This window comes from Schistocerca nitens, chromosome 4 (assembly GCF_023898315.1).
Source record: "Schistocerca nitens isolate TAMUIC-IGC-003100 chromosome 4, iqSchNite1.1, whole genome shotgun sequence".
Classification (NCBI taxonomy): domain Eukaryota; kingdom Metazoa; phylum Arthropoda; class Insecta; order Orthoptera; family Acrididae; genus Schistocerca; species Schistocerca nitens.
Window position 1 is genome coordinate 597,675,030 of NC_064617.1, and position 21,269 is coordinate 597,696,298.

The 21,269-nt window shown below is 42.4% G+C and overlaps 1 protein-coding gene across 1 annotated transcript in view; it reads left to right on the forward strand.

Annotated features, from left to right (window-relative positions):
• The first annotated feature begins 5,299 nt into the window (after nucleotides 1-5,299).
• Nucleotides 5,300-21,269, forward strand: part of LOC126252836 (venom carboxylesterase-6-like) — a 135,882-nt gene continuing 119,912 nt past the window's right edge. The window contains exon 1 of the mRNA XM_049953781.1: nucleotides 5,300-5,535. Within this exon, the coding sequence (XP_049809738.1) occupies nucleotides 5,305-5,535 (231 nt within the window). The 5' untranslated portion in view covers nucleotides 5,300-5,304. The remainder of the gene's footprint in view (nucleotides 5,536-21,269) is intronic.

The following is a 21,269-nucleotide window of genomic DNA, read 5'->3' on the forward strand; positions in this document are numbered from 1 at the left end:
AATATCGCTTGCATAGCAGTACCGCTCGCACAATATAATTCGGAAGATATAGACTGGAAATTATTTCTCTAGAAACCCAAAACTTTAGCTAGCGTGGTGTAAACCATTGACTAACTAGAAATCTGTCACGTCTGCGAAGGCATTTAATTGGAAACTCAAAAAAAAGGAGAAAACTGATATTTCCACTCACGAATACCGATGTCAGTGATGCAGCAGATTCCAAATCATCCCTGTAATTGAAAAGGTCAGCTAAGGTGCTTCTCATATCTAGACAACCGGCAAACGTATCTTCCACATGCTATTTGCACACGCCACGATCGATCTTCCCTCAACTAAATAAAGGCGCTTTCAAGCACTCATCCGAACAATTTACATGGGACGGAATATCGGTGCAGTACAAACGCACCTCCATATTCAGTCTCCTCAAAATTCCACGCGATCACAAAAGCTATCCAACACATACTAAGTATTAGTTCGCTGTTCGGTAGTCTAGAGGACAACACGTTAATTCACTACATTCCTACACTCCAACAGGTCTCTCCATTCTGACAGCTCCTACCTTTAATGGGAAACGTGGTGGTACTGTGTACTAGGTCAGTTGGAGTCCGGACCTCATGGTGAACACACTGGATTGAGGTAGTGTCTCAAATTGTTTAAATAAACACTGGTGCATGATTTCGACAGCTGACAATTAGCAAGCATGTTTGCAGAGTCTTTTAGTGGTCTGCATGTCTGTAGGCTGTGTGGCGTGACCCTAAGCACATTCTGACAGCTCCTACCTTTAATGGGAAACGTGGTGGTACTGTGTACTAGGTCAGTTGGAGTCCGGACCTCATGGTGAACACACTGGATTGAGGTAGTGTCTCAAATTGTTTAAATAAACACTGGTGCATGATTTCGACAGCTGACAATTAGCAAGCATGTTTGCAGAGTCTTTTAGTGGTCTGCATGTCTGTAGGCTGTGTGGCGTGACCCTAAGCACATTAGAGCATGTGTTTTGTTTGTATACCCTCCACCTCTAAATAAAGTGTTCCAAAATAAATAAAGTACACTCCTTGCCATCTCCAGCAGCCAAGCATTAGTCGAGCCCTTTTCCCATGAACCCCTAGGAGGAGGTGGTGGTCAGATGCCTTACGTTAGTGAGGGTATCCCAAGTGACCTATCTTCCTGCAATTTTCTTAGGTTAGTATAGATTACCGTGGTGTGATGCATTATCCTTTTGGAATTTGAACATCCCGCAATTTTTCTGGGGGAGGGAAGGGGAGGGTGATTAGTTTAGTGGAGGTAGCCCAAGTGATCTATCTTCCATGCCTTTAGTAAAGGTTGCATTGTCCAGATGGAATTTGAACTTCCAGCCAGAGGGGCATGACAGGGGGGTGTGTCACTTTCCCGTCATGTTTGATAACGGTACTTGCGTCATCAGAAGACGTCACGGCCACCATCTTTGATGACGTCATCCTCTGACTGGTTTTCATGAGCAATAAAAATTGCGCAAATGATGTTTATGTTGATGTCTATTCCAGTTTTATGTACAGATTCCGGAACTCTCGGAATCAAGGTGATGCAAAACTTTCTTGATGTCTGTATAAGGTAACATCAACAATAGAAAAAATAGTATATCGGGTCAGTAATCAATTACGAATAGCAAGGTAGAGCAGAAAGTGAGTTACTACGAACAGTTGAGGGTTGTTCTCATAAGATTCGACAGCAAACCAACACCGGTAACAATACTTTGTGGTGAAAGACTGGATTTTCTCCAAATTTTGTTTTCACCATCAGCAAATACCCTTGAGCTTAATATCGTAGGGGACTGATTAATTGTCTAGCTGGAACATCAAATTTTAAGTTAGACTTCGTTACTAGTAACATGAAGTAGAGGACATTTTCTTTTAATAGTGGCAGCCCTAAGGCAAGTCTCATCACAAACAAAATGATGGAGAAGAACACTTTCGACATTTAGCATGACCCCCTACAGAGCGAGAAGTTTGAAGTCTCAGCCCCACCTTGAGGTGCAGTTATAAATTAGAAATGAAACCATTTGTCTGAATCTGTGAAAAAGCTACCAATAGTTCAAAGCCAATGTGCCGCGTACGGCACTATGGGTTTAGGTTGGCCCTAACCGCCTAGGTTGGTTATGCTTCCTCTCGGCAGTGAGGTGACCTCTCGTGGGGGCCGCGGGACATTAGAGGAGAAAGAGCCCTGGCGGTAGTGCTGGAAGTGAGCGGCGGACGCAGTAGAGTGCTGGAGTTATGTTGCGGACGAGCAAGTGGCGTACCGGAATGTTGTACATGAATGTAACCCGCCGGCTGGATGTGAAAATGGCTTCTGGATGATGGAGTGTCACTGAGGTACTGTGTTCGGCCAACCTCAACACCCGACCTGTTTTTCATTCAGTCACCTGCGGTGCGCCGCTTACGGACGAATGATTTTTTTTCTTATGGAACAAGAATTATTTACCCTAAGGCAGACTGGTTTTGAGACTGCTTATTAACGAACAGGAATAAAGTCCTGTGTGCTTTTTTGTATGAACAGGTCGCCTGTGGATATCGATACCAACTAGTATTTACAAACAAGCTTCATGCCTTCTCATTGTTTATAGAAGTGCCTGTGTGTATGCGTTGCGCGTCGCTTGTGTCTAATACTGCCCTGTTGCAAGTGCGACCTAGGATGTTGCTGCTGACTGTTTTAACACAATTCGTTTAAAGTCAAAATATGACGATTATAGCTTCCAGATTTCATGTTTTGTCTTTTATAATCCTTATACGAACAAGACGAAGTGTTGTGGTTAATAGTTTTATTTAAACGTTGTGTTTGTTGGAAGGCGTGTGGCCTGATATTCTTACTTTGTGTTTGTTTTGGGGGTCATTATTGATAAAACGGCTGATGGAGCTCCAATCAATATTTTGCTTAAACTGAAGTAAATGTTACGAAGATTATTAAGGGAATCTCTCCTCCTGATTTCATATAAGACAAGAGTCACATGTTGTCTTTGGTGACTTGTGTTCATTGTAGCCTAGTTGCGTAATAAAGTTTAATTTGACATACGTCACTGAACTCAGTCGAATGCTCCTTTCGCATTCCTGTCCGATGTTTCCATTAACATACTTCACCAATAAGGTCAAAAATATATATACAACAACGAAATACCTGACATCAGTGCAAACGTACATGTCCGTATCAAAAGGCCACACATAAGATGCAAACGGTCATCAGAGGGATTATAGACAAATGACCACCCTAAAACTATCTTTCAATGTGCCTAACATAAGTCAACCATATGTTCCAAGTGCCAGCAAAAGTCTAGAATCCAAACAAACCCAAATGGAGCCGGATTAAAGACTATACGAAAGGCCAGGAGCTACAAAGTAAAGCTCAAACTGAGTCTTAAATAGCTAAACTTACTGAAGGTCCACCGATGCCAGGTTTGCACTGTCACTGACAGTCAGCACAGAGATCTACGTAACTCTAACACTCGAAAACACTGGGCTCACAGAACTTGATAGCTTTAGTACCACCAAATATATAATAAAGAATCGTTCAGCGCTTAAATCACCTCGATCGACCCGACACAACTGTGTTACGGCACACATTAGTAAGAGGTAAAAATCAGAAAAATTGTACTAAAACTCATTCACATTGCCAGAGGCAAATTCAAGTCAAACCAGAGACAGGAGGAAGCAGGAAGGAAGCCAGTACGTCGCAAGTGAGTCATGTGGACGACGCTGTCTGCGGCATAAGGGCACACATTCAGCATAAAGAAGGTTGCGACAGAAACTCGAAGGAAACTAGACAAGGATATTCGTTAGCTGTCAAAGCATGTTGCAAGAAACCGCATCTCTTTCGCAAGAGCACTTAGTGAGGGACCGACACAGCAGTTAACAGCCTGTTAAATGAACGTAGCAGAATACGGAGGACACATTCGGTCATTACGAGCCGAGCCTTGCTTCATAACCTCAAGCTAGCTCCTATTAAACACTCCAGTTCTCCAGTTTTCGTCACGAGTTGATGATTGGGATCGATGTAATTCACAGTAATAGCACTCGATTGCACGATCGTGATATTACAGTTAATTTATGTTACAGATGCTCCAGAAGTATGTATGAACTAGTCGAATATGTACTCATGATGGTGGCCTTCACCTGATGAATGTTGTGCTGCTCACGGCCGTCCTTCAGCTGATGGAGAAACTGTCTTCGGGCACATCGCGAAGTGCTACGAATGCTGAACTTCAACGAGGAAGCCAACAACAGCGCTTCTTGGGGTCCACCTTCCTGTTCAACACTCAGGCGGCTTCGGCTGCTGAAACCTACCAGGTACAGGGAGGAGATTAACCTGTCACACGATTACCGACAGCAGGTACATCGTGGATGGGTCATCAAAAGTCATCGTAGAACTTGAAACGGGACGGTGTTGACTCCCGTAGCCACTCCGAAACAGCGGCCCCTGCTCTCCGGCAGTCCGCCGCGTAACCCGGGTCGCTGACATCTTCTCCTGGGCGCACAAGCGCTGTGCTTACTCAAGTACGTCAGCTAGAATCCAACATGCAGCTGAACCTGCAACGGCTGAGGCTGGTGCGGAAGGACGACGACTTTTAAACATTGACAATAAATAACAGAACTCTAACGATGTTTTACTAGCATCAAAGAACCTTCACATGTTCCCAACAAATATCCTAACTTCACAAAGGGGAGTCTCCACTTTGCCCTCTTTAGCTGCAACATTTCTGTTGCTGCCAAACAAATTACCACACGGTAATCCATTTCATCAATAGGCTGGTTTATTTTCTCTGGCAGCGTGCAATGGCACTGAGACGATGCGATTGTAGTCTGTTTTCTGTATAGAAATTTTTCGAAATAATAGTTAGTACTTTATTATAACTCCTCTGACTGTATTCGAACACAGATCACATCTTGTAGGAGATACCTGTACTGGAGATCAAGCTGGTGCTAACTATTTTTATTTCACGTTTATTTTGTACCGAAAAATGTATGGTACGAGACCTACGAAACCACCTTACCGACGTTTTTGTAATGCCGATATAAAAGAAATCGACGAAGAATCAGTTTAAGAAGAAGCATACATAGTTGCCGTGCTATAACAGATATCAGAAGTGGCATTGCATCCTGAAAATTGGTGAATGACGTCAGTGACCTCATTATAATTATTGTCGCTGAAACTACAACGTCAAACTGAGCAGTGCGTAGGCGTCCTTGGCAAAACGCGACTCAGAGGCACGTTAGGGGGCAGCAGCTGCGTCTGCCGCTAGGTGCGCCGGGCCGCCGACGCGACACCGCCAGACGTACCATGGCCGCGCCGCTGCACGCACGCTGCACCCCGGCACAGCCGTCGCTGCTGCTGTTGCTGCTGCTGCTGCTGCTGGCGGATTCAGTGACAGCGGAAGGAGATCCCCGGTTGGTGAGCACCCGCCAGGGTGCCGCGCGCGGCGTCCACAAAGAGTCCAGCAGTGGCCGCCGCTTCCTTGCCTTCTACAACCTGCCATACGCCAAGCCGCCAGTGGGACCTCTAAGATTTAGGGTGAGTACAAAATGGTAGAGATTGGGGGTGCCGAAGCTTTTAGCTTACCTGGGCCACATTGGAAGAAGGCGAATATTTTTGTGCCCCACATAACTGATGCTACGAACAAGCACCGCCGAGAGAGAGAGAGAGAGAGGGGGGGGGGGGGGCGAGTAGCGAGAATAGATAGCATGCTCTCTTCCAGATTAAAAATATTCAATTTGTCATAGCAACAAAATATGATTTTCTATTTTTCGCGTAATTATTCACCAAATTAAAATTTTTTAAATACTGTGACAGTCTACTCACTGAGAATTATAGTTTTATGTCCAAAGTTTAACGGAGTAAGACAGGTAATATTGTCAGAAGTTGTTTGTTTTGCTTAAGGCAGTGTAACTGACGAAGAGCAACTAGTCAGTCTGTACTCATCCAGTATTTGAGTATATGAGCACATACCGACTTCCATCAAACTTTACAATAATTTCAAACCTTTGAGTAACTTTTTCTCGCCAACAACTGACACAAAATGATGAAAGGGAAGAAGTTTCTCATACTATATTGTCGCTGTTCGTGCAGTAAACCGTACTACCAACGGTATTCACAGCACAGTCTGCAGACAGTATACAGATATACTGTTGAACGTACGTGAAATATTTTGTCATTGTACGACACATAGTTCAGTTGATATGATATCATAGACATACAATTTAAAATGACACGCAGTGTAACTTCGGCATCAGGCTAGATATTGTAATTTACTATTCGTTGCTACTAACTCTATTAGTAATATACTTTGAATACGGTATCTACAAATATCACGGAATGTACCTGCAAATTTGTGTCACTGCACAAAGAGCTATGATATCATACATACTATGATAAGTGAAAAAATAGCTATTCTTGAAATGTAGGACAGATTCCCCAGATTATAATCATCCAGTGTCCATAACGAGAGCACTTAGCCACTTCCAACAAACTATAAGCATAATTTCAAACCTTTCCTGAACTTTTTCTCCTTTACTAGCTTAATGTCAAATATTTAGCACATAACTCATTTATAAGGTTAACAGTCGTTTGTAGTTGTTTCCTACATGTAGTTTCTATTCTTCTTTATTGGTTCTTGCTCTATCTCAACATAAAGCCTCATGTTTGGTCTTTGCAAGTCCTCTGTGATCTTGACGAACAGAACATATGCAGAAAAATTATAAAAAACTTAAAGATATTTTACGATTAATCTCCTGCTTTCCTCCACTAGTTCTGTTCTCAACTAAGGTTTTCATCTCTACTCATCTTCCACACCGAATATCTTCCGTAATAATGTATGCATGAGTTACTTCGATCACATGTCGTTATGTTTGTTTTTTATATGTACAATATGTTACCTCTAAAAGATTGCTCACACCTCATGCGTGGTCTAGTTTCAAACGAAAACGTCATTATGTAATTTGTTACAAAAAAGGTCGCCTCAGCTAAAGTTTTATATTACGAATCAATAGATTTAACTATAATTCGGTTATTAAGGCATTAAGTTCAAGGATACTCATGCGTACGGTGTCTAACTGCGACCGTTTTCAACCTCTGTTGAAAACCATGGGTATTGTCTACGTTTTCCTTTCACCCTCAATAAATATAATATAAACCTGATCATAATGCACGGCCTGTGGCGTAGTGTTTACACACCCTGTGACTCATGCTGATGCAAATGTATGGATATACTGTGCAGGCCTGTCTTATGTAGGTACAATTTACTTTCATTTTTATCAAACAACGTAATTTTTCGGCCAGCATTCGCGGTTTTAGTGATGTTACTGTTATGGATAATAGGTCGTAGTCCAAAACATATATCTCTGGTTGTTTCTTCTTCCACATAGAGGGTGCGTATAAACAGTTCACTTTGCTGAGCTGTTTTGAGACCGTAACAGCTTTTTGAGATTTTAGAGTCTCTGACAATGTCTCCAGCAGTGAAAGACTAAACGTATAGGCAGAGAAATATTACCCACGCACTAATTATTGTGATTATTATTATTACATTCCTTTCTCAGACGTTATGTCTGGTTAAAAATGGAAAGTGACGCGGACCTTGATCAAGCGAGACTTCCTTTTAACTGTCCGGTATATGTTACATTGCATTTAGGAACTTTCGGTTAATTGAACATGTATCAATAATTACAGATTTCTGTAGTTGTATATATACGTTTGGATGTAGCTGTATTGCGTTAATCTACTGGTGGATATTGTGTAGTTGATAGTATAATTGGTATAATGTCAACTTTATCCTGATGCCACATATCCTTGACTTCCTCAGCCAGTTGGATGTATTTTTCAATTTTTTCTCCTGTTTTCTTCTGTATATTTGTTGTATTGGGTATGGATATTTCGATTAGTTGTGTTAATTTCTTCTTTTTATTGGTGAGTATAATGCCAGGTTTGTTATGTGGTGTTGTTTTATCTGTTATAATGGTTCTGTTCCAGTATAATTTGTATTCATCATTCTCCAGTACATTTTGTGGTGCATACTTGTATGTGGGAACGTGTTGTTTTATTAGTTTATGTTGTATGGCAAGTTGTTGATGTATTATTTTTGCTACATTGCCATGTCTTCTGGGGTATTCTGTATTTGCTAGTATTGTACATCCGCTTGTGATGTGATCTACTGTTTCCATTTGTTGTTTGGAAAGTCTGCATTTATCTCTTGTGGTATTGTGATCTTTAATAATATGCTTGCTGTAATATCTGGTGTTTATTGTTTGATCCTGTATTGCAATCATGAATCCTTCCGTCTCACTGTATATATTGCCATTTCTTAGCCATGTGTTGAATGCGTCTTGATCGATGTGTGGCCTGGTTAGATGATACGGATGCTTGCCATGTAGTATTTTCTTTTTCCAATTTACTTTCTTCGTATCTGTTGATGTTATGTGATCTAAAGGGTTGTAGAAGTGGTTATGAAATTGCAGTGGTGTAGCCGATGTATTTATATGAGTGATTGCTTTGTGTATTTTGCTAGTTTCTGCTCGTTCTATAAAGAATTTTCTTAAATTGTCTACCTGTCCATAATGTAGGTTTTTTTATGTCGACAAATCCCTTTCCTCCTTCCATTCTGCTTAATGTGAATCTTTCTGTTGCTGAATGTATGTGATGTATTCTATATTTGTGGCATTGTGATCGTGTAAGTGTATTGAGTGCTTCTAGGTCTGTGTTACTCCATTTCACTACTTCAAATGAGTAGGTCAATATTGGTATAGCATAAGTATTTATAGCTTTTGTCTTGTTTCTTGCTGTCAATTCTGTTTTCAGCATTTTTGTTAGTCTTTGTCTATATTTTTCTTTTAGTTTTTCTTTAATATTTGTATTATCTAGTCCTATTTTTTTCTGTATCCTAGATATTTATAGGCATCTGTTTTTTCCATCGCTTCTATGCAGTCGCTGTGGTTATCCAATTTGTAATCTTCTTGTTTGGTGTGTTTTCCCTTGACTATGCTATTTTTCTTACATTTGTCTGTTCCAAAAGCCATATTTATATCATTGCTGAATACTTCTGTTATCTTTAGTAATTGGTTGAGTTGTTGATTTGTTGCTGCCAGTAGTTATGAACCATGGACCTTGCCGTTGGTGGGGAGGCTTGCGTGCCTCAGCGATACAGATAGCCGTACCGTAGGTACAACCACAACGGAGGGGTATCTGTTGAGAGGCCAGACAAATGTGTGGTTCCTGAAGAGGGGCAGCAGCCTTTTCAGTAGTTGCAAGGGCAACAGTCTGGATGATTGACTGATCTGGCCTTGTAACAATAACCAAAACGGCCTTGCTGTGCTGGTACTGCGAACGGCTGAAAGCAAGGGGAAACTACGGCCGTAATTTTTCCCGAGGGCATGCAGCTTTACTGTATGATTAAATGATGATGGCGTCCTCTTGGGTAAAATATTCCGGAGGTAAAATAGTCCCCCATTCGGATCTCCGGGCGGGGACTACTCAAGAGGATGTCGTTATCAGGAGAAAGAAAACTGGCTCTCTACGGATCGGAGCGTGGAATGTCAGGTCCCTTAATCGGGCAGGTAGGTTAGAAAATTTGAAAAGGGAAATGGATAGGTTAAAGTTAGATATAGTGGGAATTAGTGAAGTTCGGTGGCAGGAGGAACAAGACTTCTGGTCAGGTGACTACAGGGTTATAAACACAAAGTCAAATAGGGGTAATGCAGGAGTAGGTTTAATAATGAATAGGAAAATAGGAACGCGGGTAAGCTACTACAAACAGCTTAGTGAACGCATTATTGTGGCCAAGATAGATACGAAGCCCACACCTACTACAGTAGTACAAGTTTATATGCCAACTAGCTCTGCAGATGACGAAGAAATTGAAGAAATGTATGATGAAATAAAAGAAATTATTCAGATAGTGAAGGGAGACGAAAATTTAATAGTCATGGGTGACTAAAAGGTATCAGATAGATTATATAATGGTAAGACAGAGATTTAGGAACCAGGTTTTAAATTGTGAGACATTTCCAGGGGCAGATGTGAACTCTGACCACAATCTATTGGTTATGACCTGTAGATTAAAACTGAAGAAACTGCAAAAAGGTGGGAATTTAAGGAGATGGGACCTGGATAAACTGAAAGAACCAGAGGTTGTACAGAGTTTCAGGGAGAGCATAAGGGAACAATTGACAGGAATGGGAGAAATAAATACAGTAGAAGAAGAATGGGTAGCTCTGAGGGATGAAGTAGTGAAGGCAGCAGAGGATCAAGTAGGTAAAAAGACGAGGGCTAGTAGAAATCCTTGGGTAACAGAAGAAATATTGAATTTAATTGATGAAAGGAGAAAATATAAAAATGCAGTAAATGAAGCAGGCAAAAAGGAATACAAACGTCTCAAAAATGAGATCGACAGAAAGTTCAAAATGGCTAAGCAGGGATGGCTAGAGGACAAATGTAAGGATGTAGAGGCTTATCTCACTAGGGGTAAGATAGATTCTGCCTACAGGAAAATTAAAGAGACCTTTGGAGAAAAGAGAACCACTTGTATGAATATCAAGAGCTCAGATGGAAACCCAGTTCTAAGCAAAGAAGGGAAAGCAGAAAGGTGGAAGGAGTATACAGAGGGTCTATACAAGGGCGATGTACTTGAGGACAATATTATGGAAATGGAAGAGGATGTAGATGAAGATGAAATGGGAGATACGATACTGCGTGAAGAGTTTGACAGAGCACTGAAAGACCTGAGTCGAAACAAGGCCCCCGGAGTAGACAACATTCCATTGGAACTACTGACGGCCTTGGGAGAGCCAGTCCTGACAAAATTCTACCACCTGGTGAGCAAGATGTATGAAACAGGCGAAATACCCTCAGAATTCAAGAAGAATATAATAATTCCAATCCCAAAGAAAGCAGGTGTTGACAGATGTGAGAATTACCGTACAATCAGTTTAATAAGCCACAGCTGCAAAATACTAACACGAATTCTTTACAGACGAATGGAAAAACTAGTAGAAGCCGACCTCGGGGAAGATCAGTTTGGATTCCGTAGAAATACTGGAACACGTGAGGCAATACTGACCTTACGACTTATCTTAGAAGAAAGATTAAGGAAAGGCAAACCTACGTTTCTAGCATAGGTAGATTTAGAGAAAGCTTTTGACAATGTTGACTGGAATACTCTCTTTCAAATTCTAAAGATGGCAGGGGTAAAATACAGGGAGCGAAAGGCTATTTACAATTTGTACAGAAACCAGATGGCAGTTATAAGAGTCGAGGGACATGAAAGGGAAGCAGTGGTTGGGAAGGGAGTAAGGGTTGTAGCCTCTCCCCGATGTTATTCAATCTGTATATTGAGCAAGCAGTAAAGGAAACAAAAGAAAAATTCGGAATAGGTATTAAAATGCATGGGGAAGAAATAAAAACCTTGAGGTTCGCCGATGACATTGTAATTCTGTCAGAGACAGCAAAGGACTTGGAAGAGCAGTTGAACGGAATGGATGGTGTCTTGAAGGGAGGATATAAGATGAACATCAACAAAAGCAAAACGAGGATAATGGAATGTAGTCGAATTAAGTCGGGTGATGTTGAGGGTATTAGATTAGGAAATGAGATACTTTAAGTAGTAAAGGAGTTTTGCTATTTGGGGAGCAAAATAACTGATGATGGTAGAAGTAGAGAGGATATAAAATGTAGACTGGCAATTGCAAGGAAAGCGTTTCTGAAGAAGAGAAATTTGTTAACATCGAATATAGATTTAAGTGTCAGGAAGTCATTTCTGAAAGTATTTGTATGGAGTGTAGCCATGTATGGAAGTGAAACATGGACGGTAAATAGTTTGGACAAGAAGAGAATAGAAGCTTTCGAAATGTGGTGCTAAAGATGAATGCTAAAGATTAGATGGGTAGATCACATGACTAATGAGGAGGTACTGAATAGGACTGGGGAGAAGAGGAGTTTGTGGCACAACTTGACCAGAAGAAGGGATCGGTTGGTAGGACATGTTCTGAGGCATCAAGGGATCACCAATTTAGTATTGGAGGGCAGCGTGGAGGGTAAAAATCGTAGGGGGAGACCAAGAGATGAATACACTAAGCAGATTCAGAAGGATGTAGGTTGCAGTAGGTACTGGGAGATGAAGAAGCTTGCACAGGATAGAGTAGCATGGAGAGCTGCATCAAACCAGTCTCAGGACTGAAGACCACAACAACAACAGTAGTTTTAGATCATCCATGTGTAGCAAATGTGTGATTTTGTGTTGATATGTTCCAGTAATATTGTATCCATAATTTGTATTATTTAGCATGTTGGATAGTGGGTTCAGAGCAAGGCAGAACCAGAAAGGACTTAATGAGTCTCCTTGGTATATTCCACGCTTAATCTGTATTGGCTGTGATGTGATATTATTTGAATTTGTTTGGATATTAAGTGTGGTTTTCCAATTTTTCATTACTATGTTTAGGAACTGTATCAATTTAGGATCTACTTATTATTTGGGATCTACTTATTATTATTATTATTATCTTCTTGGAGATGAGGTCAGTCTATGCAACTCAATAAAACTTTGATATGTAGGTTCATGAGCTGTTGTGCTTAGTGAGGGATTTCTTCCACTCAAATTTGCCTTCGTCTCAGAGCATTCCTCAGCACATACGCTCAACAGAAGTACATATATAACAAATTAATATTGGTCTCCATAATGCCAACAAAAGACGATCGGAAAACACACAGTGACTGTTGGCAACACTACAAACAGTGAACACGTAGAATTAAAAGTCTTTAAAAAGCACAAAGTGAAATTGAAGTGTTAAGTGAAATGGTTTTTCAGACTCTGAAAATGGGACATCCTGTAATCGCAGGAAAATGAGGTCCACTATGTGGTAATAAGATGTCCAAAAATCGTAAGAAGGTTCGAGGGATGTTCAATAAGTAAGGTCGTACAATCCTGTCGGTGCCTGCCGGTCGCACACAGCTGAGAGTACTGAAAAGATGAAACGTATGGACACTCTCATTCGAGGTGACAGACTGATCACAGTCAGACAATCACTGCACAACTGGACGTGTCTGTTGGTAGCTCTGACACATTCGCCCAGCCGTTGGGGTACACAAAAGTGTGCTTCTACTTGATTCCTCGCCGCCTAAAAGAAGAAGAGGACGATAAAGAGCAACGAAGGAACATCTTTATGGAACTGCTTGCACGTTACGAGCTTAATCCTAACAACTTTTTTGTCGAATATCGTCACAGGCGGTCAAACATGTTTTCTTCACTTCTAACCGGAAATCCATGAAGCCAATCCATGCAGTGGCACTACACCACCTCTCCCTCAAAAATAAATGAATAAGTAAATCAAAGCCTCTTCCTCAGCCGGAAAAGTGACGCCGGCGGTCTTCTGGGACTCTGAAGGGTTTATTCTGTTTGATATCCTCCCGCATGGTACAACGGTCATATCTGAAGTGTACTGCGCTACCCTCAGGAAGTTGAAGAAATTATTTGAGAGTGCTCGTCGCCAAAAAACAATGCAAACAAACTTCTCCTTCTCCATAATAAAGCAATGCCTCAAATACGTGTGCACACCCAAAAAGAGCTCACAAAACTTCATTCGACTGTTCTTCCTCATCCACCCTACATCCCTATCTCGCACCTTCCGGCTTCCATCTGTTTGGCCCAATAAGAATGTACTTCGTGGGAAGCAGTATATGGAGGGTGGGGAGGTTATTGATTTAACAAGGCGTTGGCTTCAATGTGGCCCAGTAGAGTAGTACCATTTCCCAGTAAAGTGACAAAATGCCGTCGCGTTGGACGGAGATTATGATGGAAAACAGGATTTTGTAGCCAAAAATGGAGAGAATAATATCGGAATCCTGGATATAACCAACCTGGAAAAAAAAACTCAGTAGCATTACTTACTGAACGACTCTTGTACAAACAGTTATTTAACTTAAAGAACCTTGAGCTCCAATAATTTGTTTCCTACCTAAGAATGAGAGAATCTCAACAAAACTGTAATACAGTAACATATGCCTCCTTTATTATATACATAAACAGAACATGTACACTACTGGCCATTGAAATTGCTACACTAAGCAGAAGTGCAGATGTTAACGGGTATTCATTGGACAAATACATTATACTATAACTAACATTTGATTACATTTTCACGCAATTTGGGTGCATACATCCTGAGAAATCAGTACCCAGAACAACCACCTCTGGCCGTAATAGCGGCCTTGATACGCCTGGGCATTGAGTCAAACAGAGCTTGGATGGCGTGTACAGGTACAGCGGCCCATGCAGCTTCAACACGATACCACAGTGCATCAAGAGTAGTGACTGGCCTACTGTGACGAGCCAGTTTCTCGGCCACCATTGACCAGACATTTTCAATTGGTGAGAGATCTGGAGAATGTGCTGGCCAGGGCAGAAGTCAAACATTTTCTGTATCCAGAAAGGCCCGTATAGGACCTACAACATGCGGTCGTGCATTATCCTGCTGAAATGTAGGGTTTCGCAGGGATCGAATGAAGGGTAGAGCCACGTCCACTGTTCAAAGTGCCGCCAATGCTAACAATAGGTGACCGAGACGTGTAACCAATGGCACCCCATACCATTACGCCGGGTGATACGCCAGTATGGCGATGACGAATACACGCTTCCAATGTGCCTTCACCGTGATGTCATCAAACACTGATGCGACCATCATGATGCTGCAAACAGAACCTGGATTCATCCGAAAAAATGACTTTTTGCCATTCGTGCACCCAGGTTCATCGTTGAGTACACCATCGCAGGTGCTCCTGTCTGTGATGTAGCGTCAAGGGTAACCGCAGCCATGGTCTCCGAGCTGATTGTCCATGCTGCTGCAAACGTCGTCCAACTGTTCGTGCAGATGGTTGTTGTCTTGCAAACGTCCGCATCTGTTGACTCAGGGATCGAGACGTGGCTGCACGATCCGTTACAGCCATGCAGATAAGATGCCTCTCATCTCGACTGCTAGTGATACGAGGCCGTTAGGATCCATCACGGCGTTCGGTATTACCCTCCTGAACCCACCGATTCCATATTCTGCTAACAGTCATTGGATCTCGACCAACGCGAGCAGCAATGTCACGATACGATAAACCGCAATCGTGATAGGGTACAATCTGACATTTGTGAAAGTCGGAAACGTTATGGTACGCATTTCTCTTCCTTACACGAGGCATCACAACAACGTTTCACCAGGCAGCGCCGGTCAACTGCTGTTTGTGTATGAGAAATTAGTTGGAAGCGTTCCTCATGTCAGCACGTTGTAGGTGTCGCCACCGGCGCCAACCTTGTGTGAATGCTCTGAAAAGCTAATCATTTGCATATCACAGCATCTTCTTCCTGTCGGCTAAATTTCGCGTTTGTAGCACGTCATCTTCGTGGTGTAGCAATTTTAATGGCCAGTAGTGTATAAAAGACTACTGATGATGCTTCGCAAATGAAAGGTAGCGGAAAGCGTGTGGCATAAAAACAAACAGCTTTTATTTAGTTGCGTGGAGTGATAACAGCTCCAAGCAGACAGTAATAATAACTTTCTTCTTCAGTAAACGAAATAGTTGGTTAGCATGATAATTACCGGAAAATAATGACCACACGTAATATTCACGACAGACCAACATATACTTCTGAAACAATGCTTGTCAACGAGAGTTTTTTTATCATGTTTTCTGAGTTACCAAATTGCCGTGATGATGCCTGACAATGATGTCTTTACAGTTAGAGGAGAATTGCAGATTAATCTGTACTTTTATCGTTGTTTCCATATGTACTAGACCAATGTTTGACGTATTATGCTTTCCAGCAACTGCAGTCATCTAAGTATCTGCGCTGGATGCTATAGATAGAAATCTCTGCTTTAGTTCCTTTTTCATGTACTAGATCACCACTGATCCATTTTTCTTCCTCGCCATTGCACAAATACGATGACACAGAGAGAAAAATGCATTAGGAAAAACGTGAAAGAGAGACTGAGAGAAAGAGAGAGAGAGAAATGGAAGGAAGGAAGGACAAAGGGACAAAGTCAGGAATTTAGACATAGTGAAAAGCAGAGTGAAAAGGAAACAAGACATGGTGTCGAAGAACATAAAAGTGAAGAGAACAGAATAAAATAGCAACTTCTCGTTTTTCAGGTAACTTACTACAATGTGCTTATTAATTGTTCTATGTTACCTCGTACGTGGAATGTCCCATAAGAAAACAGTGTTCAGCAATCGATCGCCACTCACCGTGCTTCCTCCAAAACATATTGACATCTGGGAAATGAAATGAAATGATCGTATGGCATTTATTGGCCGAGTTATCCCCTTCGAGTTTCGGAATATGACGTCTACTATATTGACACCATTGTCAAGGAGTTGTGTTTTGTGACTCACATATGCCATTCACCATGAAGGTATTCAGCTAACTTGAATTTCAGTGCTGTCGCATATTTATTGTAGTTGCTCTTTAGCTGAAGGAATAATTTATTGACGAAGATAAAGAATTCACCACAAGTTACGCGGTGTACGAAGGAGATCAAATGTGCTCTTACATAATGAACAGATAGGGCATATCGTAAATTACAGGCCTGATGCATGTCCTTCTGAATTCGTGTTTGAAGTGTACGTATATCAGACAGATTACGCTTAAACAATAGACAATGTAAAACTTCGAAAAAACTAAACCGTGAATAGTGGCAACTGTTTTACCACTCGTAATAATAAAGAACTATCGCCTTTGGCCCCAACTGTTGCTTTATTAAAATGCACGACGAATTTTCGAGACCTAGGGCCTCGTCTTCAGATGCTTTGACAGTCTACAAAAACTGTACATTTCATTTAATTCTGGGCTGTTTCTAGTAGTAGGTGTATTTTTCTGGAGATTGTTTCTGTAGAGACACATACTTTCTATGAAACGGCACATTTTCAGAAACATTTTGAAACAGCACATTTTCGAACACAATTCAGTTTACCACTATCCTCGAAAGTACCTGCTAGGAGTCTTGACGACACAGAGTTCGCGTGACTACGTCCGTATTTATGCTCCTGTGAGGCTACTTGTATATCGTTGCATGTCCAGAAACCTGAGCTGCGACTGGTTGCCTCAAGGTGACACGGGCCCAAGGTTACAGTCTGAAAGTCGCTTGCGCTCCAGATACCCACGTTTGCAAGAAGCGCAGTTTTTCCTAAGTGCTAGCCTCCCGTACGGAAAACTGATAATAACTGGCATTATGTTCTTTCCATGACCTCAGGATGCCGTCGTTGCGAAGGTCAATTCCCAGAATTGCTCTCACACACCACATACCGTATTTAAGATAGGAGCCGAAATAGATATTGGCATGGCCTCGCAGGCATTAGCTGGGATAGATACCGGGGAAAACATGAGACAGCGCCCGAAGGCCAATGCTTTGAATACGTGAAAGTTGTGGGGGTTCGGGCAGACGCCGTTTCTCTAGTAAAAGTCTTTTTTATACCCTTAAAATTTTACAACTTTATTAACTTGATTTTAAAATAGTAAGTGGTTAATCATTTTCATGAAAAACAAGATTGCCAATGTAGTTTGTTAACGAAAGTTCCTGAAGTATTGTTTTAACAGATCAAAGAACAGCTCTCAGAATCAATTTACAACGCTTAAAACTCAAAATCCCTTTTTAAGCCAAGGAAAAAAAATACAAATTGCATAACGCAAGGTTAAATAAAAGATTCTAACGCCACATGGCAATACCAAAATTTTCGTAGGTATCACCTGTGACCTCTAAAGGCAATAAAATATTGATCACAAAATAATTAAAACAACTTAAATGAAATGAAATATGATTACTATCAACGTAAACTCAAACCCCGTAGACTCTACGATGCCCACCGTATCACAAAATATTTTCCTTCCTTTTAAACACTCTACACCATTTACCTCCCTACATTTGATGCATACTACACACAACGAATTATAACAGTTAAACATTGATCTTATAATTAACCAGTTATGTAGTCTTTTCCTTTCAAAACAAATAAAAAACACACAAACCAACTCTTAATCTGCCGCGCTGCAGTCATGGACTGTGCGGCTCGTCCCGGCAGGGGTTCGAGTCCTCCATCGGGCATGGGTGTGTGTGTTTGTCCATAGGATAATTTAGTTTAAATAGTGTGTAAGCTTAGGGACTGATGACCTTAGCAGTTAAGTCCCATAAGAATTCACACACATTTTTTGAACTCTTAATCTCAGTGATTACATCCATTAAAAAATATAAAATACATATATTTTGGTTTCGTCGTGGTTATGCGTTGTTGTGCATTGTGCTCTCCTTCAGGATCACATGCGCCACAGGAAAGTTAATTATGAAAATACTATCGGCCACGCCGCGACAAGTAGAATCGTAAAACACCATAAGAAGTGAACTGCAATTAACACGATTCGTAAGCGTCCGACTGAAAAGCTCCACAGTCAATCTTTCCCTTACTACAAACACTCAACAACACCTCCAAAGTTCACTCGTGGACACTACCAGAGTGTCAGTTACTCGTTATAACTGTAGATAACAGAGTTTAACACGCTGGGGCCGACTTAGGTTTCTTTACAAGACAAGCAATAATTCGGTCCTTCACTTGAATCCACCTTCGATCCAAAACAGTCATATACTTTAAAGCAGGTAAATAGTTGCCAATGCCGATATCAGCGCTCTCCTCCCAAGCGGTGCACTAACTGGAGACTGCAGTACCGAAGCAAAGCTTACGCCACTCACAAGTCTGATACACGCGCCACCAACGTGCTCCTTTTCAGAATTCTTATGTTACGTCATACACCAGACTTGACGTAATTCTCCCTCGGAATCCAAGGCAGAACCAAGGAATTACTTTTCAGCCCTCGAATGACCACACGACGATCGCCATCGGGACAACACCGGCCCTCCACACTAAGATCTTCGAACCCACGGCGTTCTGTCTCCAAACGACTGCTTCTGCAGGACCCACCGACCAAGCGGCCTCGCCCTCCGACACCGACATCGCCCCTCACGCACAGTCCTGAGCTAACTGCCAGGAACCGCCTTCTTCCTCGTTCTCTCCGCCTTGCGGCGCGCGGGAAGCCAACTCGCCAAAGATATGCAGCGACCAGAGCCTCCTATTCGATGGCGATTTGGCTAGCATGAATCCGGAACATCCACCCGGACTGTAAGCGCTTGACCAGTAAATTCACCGGACTGGCCACCCGTAGAACCTCATAAGGCCCCAAAAAACAGGGTGCCAACGTGCCGGTATAATACGCGCCACCCTTCTGAGTTAGGCCCGTGTTGCGGACGAAGACCCTACCCCAGGTTTGCAATTAAATTCCTTCCTACCATTATTACACTGGTGCGCCAGCTTCTGACGGGCACGCTGAATATTACGCCGCGCCCACTTCCAACTCCGCTGAATAACACCAGCATCAATGCGCTCTGGGAGCAGATAGCCAATCGACCACAAACTGGACACGCGGAGTTCATCTGGTACCTTAACACCATGGAAGCCGGACATGCCTTTTCCGACTCATGCTGTGTTAAACGCAAATTGTAGCTAGCCAAGTGAATTATCCACTTGGTGCGAGAACTGCTGTGAAACGCGATTAGGGCGGCTTTTAATTTCCTGTTTACACGTTCGTCAAATGAAGGCTGGAGACAGTAAGGAGCTGTGGTGATATGCCAAATGGCCTCTTAGAAGCAAATCCTCATGAACTGCTTGGAAACAAAGGCCGGAGCATTATCACCAACTAGGGTCTTCAGTGGTCCAAATATCGAAATAATTCCTGATAAGTGCCGGATGGTAGTCGTAGCTGTAACGCTACCGGTTGGAATAAGCCGTGAAAAACGCGAAAACACGTCTACTACCACCAGAACATATCGTTTACCCAGGCGAATACGGGACAGGGGTCAAATGTGATCAACGAACCACTTGTCAATAAGGTAACTGTCTCTATCGGATTGGAGGAGCCCCTGGGAGTCTCGTTCATTTGCTTGCAAATTTCGCACTCGCCAACCATACGCTGGACAGCTTGATATAAAATGGACCAAAAGAGCTGCCTCTAAATATTTCCAACTGTCTTATTCGCACTTAAGTGGCCACCGACCGGAGTATGGTGGAAGTAGCGAAACACCGGCTCCACCAATTCACTTGGCAAATACACACGTAAAGCGTCGGTACCCGGGCCCCGACAGAAGACCAACCCCTTACATAGGACACATCCAGTTACCTGCTCATCCGCGGTTAGCCTATATTTAATTTTCCTAATACGTTGATCATCTTCCGATCTCCAACCTAAACCCTCAAACAATACCGGGACCTCCGATTAAATAGCGCCTACTCCAGCCTTCTGATCTAGTCCGGCCTCCTCAGACTCGCCATCACTCTCGAACATACAACTTAAGGCATCTGCCACCTGGCTATCGGTTCCCGTCATATGCTTTACGTTAAAACTGAAGGCAGATATCCTAAAAGCCCACCTGGCTATCTGACCAGTCTTACGAGGGAGGGTCAGCGCCCAGCTAAGTGTCTGATTATCCGTTTCGAGGAAAACTTCGCCGTGTTCCGAATAAAATTTAAACTTTTCCAGCGCGAAAAGCACTTCCAAGGCCTCCCCCTCGTACACAGACTATTTGGCCTCTGCTGGAGACAATCTCTTAGAGGCGTAAGCTACCGGTTTCCGCTCGCCCTCTTGCTTTTGTAGCAGCACCGCCGGTACCCCTCAAGTAGAGGTGTCAGTCTGCACAGTGAAGAGCAGATCGAAATTTGAAATGGCCAACACGGGAGGGTTACTCAAGGCCCGCTTAATAGCCTCGAACGAAGCCTGATGACTCTCATCCCAAACAAATTTTGCCCCCTTCTTACGTAGTTTATTCAAAGGAGCAGCCACCTGATCAAACTTTGGCACGAACTTACGAAAGTAGTTTGCCATCCCCACGAATCGTGCCACTTCCTCCTTATTAACTGGTGGAGGAAACTTTTGCAGATCTTTAGTTCGCTCTTGGTCAACGCGAACGCCGTTCCCAGAGACCAGGTGCTCCAAGAAGGAAATCTGACTACGACCCAAGGTGACTTTGGACGTCTTAACAGTAATCCCGACTCTCCTCAATCGACGCAATACCGTCCCCAAATGTTCCAGGTGTTCGTGCAAAGTACGACTATAAACCACAACGTCATACAGATAGTTATAGATGCACTTAAATTTGAGATCTCCAAGCACATTGTCCAATGACCGGGGGATAACCACCGCTCCGGTCGACAATCAAAATGTCACCCGATTGAATTGAAAA